Here is a 4,104-nt window from a genome sequence, read left to right as displayed (position 1 = left end):
CTTGATCTTTTGGCATATAAGAGGTCTTTGTAAGATTAAAACATCCTGCAGGTTTCATAGCTTAAAATGTCCTCCTCGTTATAAACAAAGCATTTATTTAATCGAGCTCCAAAAACGACTCGTTTGGATCTGAGGGGCAAGATGACGTCACCCGGGCTCAAACATTTGCATAAACACGCCTCCAGAGCTAGACATCGGCGAATAGTCTTCTTCTCAGCATAGACCCCGCCCACTGGGGGTTCAGTCACTATCGGCCGACACGTGATCACGCTGAATGCGTCAAAATCAGATAGAAATCACAATCACTGCGCTATCTGGTCTACACTGGATATACAGATATGAGTCTGTCTTCAGGACAAATGCAGTGAAAGATCGTTCGCTTTGTCGCGTTTGGTTTAAACAGCTCGTTCACGTCTTTGTACAGCTATCAGAAGGAAACTAGTGGATCGTTTATTTTAATGGCGTCTCGGATCGTGTCGGAGGATTTTGTTTTGTAATCGAGGCACAGTGTCATGGAGACTCACAAAGAAACATCTGTTGAGAGATGAAGCGGAACTAGATCTGATTCTGACTGCAGCTGCATCACAAACCGTAAGCAAAGGATTTCATAATGCTTCGTCTGGAAATGACCCTTTTATTTTGATCATGTTGTCAAAACACGCAATAATAGTGAGGGCCGTTGATACGGTTTCCTATGCAGTGATGTTAGCCAATCATAACAGCGGCTGATTACTGACGAGCCTTAAAGGACACGCCTCTAAAAACAGCTGGTTTCAGAGAGAGGGCCAGAATGAGGGTTGAAAATGAATGAGGGTTGAAAATTATTTTTCCACATATTTATTTGGTTTTTTATGCAAAAAACTTTATTAACATTGTAAGTAAACCTTAAGGAACATTAAAATAATTTTAAAAAATCAATGTCATGACCCCTTTAAAGAGTTTGTTCTCTAACAAACACCAAACTTTACAGTTTTATTCCTCTCTATGTTCTGAAGGTTTGCTCACATTTCGTTCACACTGATCTATGCAACACTTTACTGATAAAAACATGATAAAAACGTGTTTGTTTTCTGTCTGTTGACAGTATTTTCTGATTTATGATGGAGTGATTAAAAAGAGAAATCCAAAATGCACTCTGGAAAAACCTTTAATACATGTCAACAAAACAAAAACTATGAACCTGGCTTTATCTTATATATAGACTTCTGTTCTCAAATATGAGCATATGTAATCAGATAATGCCATATTTGCATATTCAAACTAAATTTCTGAAAACTGTAACTAAACAGTTGTCTTAATGTACTGTGATTTATTAATTAAAGTTTTACTCTGTATAGTGTCCTGCCTTAAAGAGAAGTCAGAATGATCAACTTTCAGGATGCATCTTCATCATCATCATCACAAAAACTGATTTCACGGATCTTCAAGTGTTTGGTGTTAAACTCAGCAGCTGGAGCTCTTCATGAAATATTCTCTCTGTGTGTGAATGTATGTTTCAGAAGCTCTTATAATATTCAGTCAGGGCTACATTAGCATGCATCGCTTCAACTGTGACATGAACATTATACAGGAGGCACACAACTCTCACACATGACAAAGCCCCTTAATTCTCCAACAAATAACAGAGTGACAAAAAATAATAAAAGAAATAAAACGTTTGTTATAAAACACCTTTCAGTCCATGCACAGCTGCAGAAACAGCATCGGGGTTTAAAGAGATGATCAGTGACTGTACCTCGCGGTAATGTCGACACTGGAGCGCAAAGGGTTAAATGTGACATTTTTGTCCCATTTTGGTGCTACAGATGAATTCTGACCGATTATGATCGAAGCTCGTCGAATAAAACACAAGAGACTGACGTTCACCTCGATGTTCAGAAAACGTGTCAAAGCTTTTTGACCCTCTAACTCTAGCACTCTCTATTCTCTATCTATTCTTTAAAAAAAACACTTGCCCCTTTTAGACTTGCACTCTATTCATTTACTAACTGCTTGTTTTCTTAAAAAAAATAAAAACTAACACTTGCTTCTCTATTATTTTTGTATTCTATCTATTTGTTTTCTTTTTATTTATTATACAATTAACAAAAACAAAAAAAGGCCTCTAACACTAGCTTGCTCTATTCTTTTTCTAATCTGTTTTCTTTTTATTATATGTGCTAAGTGTACTGCATTAAGCTAACTGAGACTTGTTATAGCACTTGTATATCATTGCTCTTTGTTGATTTTGACTGCTTCTATTGTCCTCATTTGTAAGTCGCTTTGGATAAAAGCATCTGCTAAATGACTAAATGTAAATCACAAATGTAAAAGTAAAAACTGTGAAAAGCTTGAGGAGAAACGACTGATATTACAGAATCATACGGACAGAGCAGAAGGAAAAAACACTTTATTTCCAAATGACGTTCACTGTCCAATTACATGGAATTTTCTAAAACATTCAACATCACTGATGCAAACTACAAGAAACAATAGGTAAAAACATCCAGATAAATGAAGCTCACATAACAGAAAGCATTGTGGGATAAGGTAAGAAACGTCAGCGGTCGCCTGTCCTCCGCCTTCGGCTACAGAACCTTGTATCGGCTCTTGCTGGTGGGCTGGTAGGAGTTTTGCTGAAAGCAGAGAGAAAGATGATTCAGAATGAGACTGAGCTAGTTCAGAAAGGATCAGTGAGGATGAACTCACCAGACGGATCAGCTCTTCTTTGATCAGCCGTGTGATTTCTGCTTTGGCCTTCTGCACGGCCAGTTCATTCGCACCTGACAACAACACAGACTGCTTTAGTGACACGAGAAGACCAGCGGTGCTCTGGGAACCGGCGAGCACACTTACTCTCGATGGCCAGGTAGATCTTGCGCTCTCCCTCTTTGGGCTCTTTGCCCGGTGGGAAATATGTTCCTCGGATAGTGATGGCCGCCTCTGAATACTCGCCGATGCGCTGAAGAGCCTCCTTAGACGTCACCTTCCACCTCGCCGTCTGCAAAACAAACACCGTCAGCTGTCAGAAAACACACACACACACACACAAACCCACACACAGACACACACACTTGCACTCGCACACACAGGCACACACACTTGCACTCTCACACACACACACTCTCTCACACACACACACACACGCTGAGAATACATCAGTGACAGGCTTTCACGAAGTTAAAGTGACAAAAGGAACAGGAATGATGGTAAGAGTGATGAGTGTAAGCAGCGTCTGCAAACTGTCTGAGAATATGCTTCATGTCTACATACTTATGCAAACCATTTTATTTAATGCCATGTCAGCATCTTAGGCTATTTTAATGGCAAAAACGAAAAAATAAATAAATACAAGTATAACAAATACAATTAAAACTAGCTAACAATGAACAATACATCTGTTGACAGCATTTATTAGCCTTTGCTAGCATTAGTAGTTCATGTCAGCTCAGGCTCATTAACCCTCATCATAACGCATTTAGTCTGTGTCCAAGAAGAGATCTATAAAAAAATCACGTGCATATTTTTTAGTAAGGGAATGAAACTCAAAACACAAGACCCTCAAAATAGACATGATTTATTTTTTTCTGATTCTTTAGAATTATATTAAGATATATAACGATTTAAATAATGTGACATGTTTCGTGTACGGGTTGTTTTGACCCGGGTAAATACGGAGACACATTAGATGTTAAAAATACTTTATGTAAAATTGTCTATGAAGTTATATTAGTGTCAAAAAACATTGTAAAATATATTTTATCTCACAATTTTAGGACTGAAGTTGGTCAATAAACAATGCGTCACCTACTGATGAACCATTGCTGCATGAAAAAAATAATCTATTTCCATATGTTCAAACAATAATAAAAAAAAAAATTATATATATATGTGTGTGTGTATATAATCTCTGCATCCTAGTATTTTTGGTGTGGTTCATGTGAAATTTGTAATAATTTCGCTTTTTTTAAACTGATAAAAAGGGGTAAATGCAGCAATAACATGATAATAACATGGTAACGTTCAAAAGGTTGAAATGTTTTGATATTCAGTATCAATAGTTGCTGATCAGATACAGTATGGTTTTAGGGTTCATTTACACAACAACGATGTACTAAAAACAGA

At 37.5% G+C, this 4,104-nt stretch overlaps 2 protein-coding genes across 4 annotated transcripts in view; both read right to left on the bottom strand.

The window, feature by feature from the left end:
* The window catches only part of cunh5orf24 (chromosome unknown C5orf24 homolog), a 10,626-nt gene extending 8,746 nt beyond the window's left edge, over positions 1-1,880 (bottom strand). For both annotated transcript variants that reach the window (XM_016575477.1, XM_016575476.1), the window contains exon 1: positions 1,736-1,880. The gene's annotated coding sequence lies outside the window, so the exon portion shown is untranslated. The remainder of the gene's footprint in view (positions 1-1,735) is intronic.
* A 500-nt stretch (positions 1,881-2,380) lies between these two features.
* The window catches only part of LOC107757870 (probable ATP-dependent RNA helicase DDX46), a 23,316-nt gene continuing 21,592 nt past the window's right edge, over positions 2,381-4,104 (bottom strand). For both annotated transcript variants that reach the window (XM_016575473.1, XM_016575474.1), the window contains exons 21-23: positions 2,836-2,980; positions 2,689-2,762; positions 2,381-2,615 (exon numbers count right to left, since the gene is read on the bottom strand). In XM_016575473.1, coding sequence (XP_016430959.1) covers positions 2,568-2,615; positions 2,689-2,762; positions 2,836-2,980 — 267 coding nt within the window. In that variant the 3' untranslated portion in view covers positions 2,381-2,567. The remainder of the gene's footprint in view (positions 2,616-2,688; positions 2,763-2,835; positions 2,981-4,104) is intronic.

The sequence above is a fragment of the Sinocyclocheilus rhinocerous genome, unplaced genomic scaffold (genome assembly GCF_001515625.1).
Source record: "Sinocyclocheilus rhinocerous isolate Xijiao unplaced genomic scaffold, SAMN03320098_v1.1 scaffold2338, whole genome shotgun sequence".
NCBI lineage: Eukaryota > Metazoa > Chordata > Actinopteri > Cypriniformes > Cyprinidae > Sinocyclocheilus > Sinocyclocheilus rhinocerous.
Note: the sequence above shows the minus strand (reverse complement) of the source record. Positions and strands in the feature narration are given on the sequence as shown.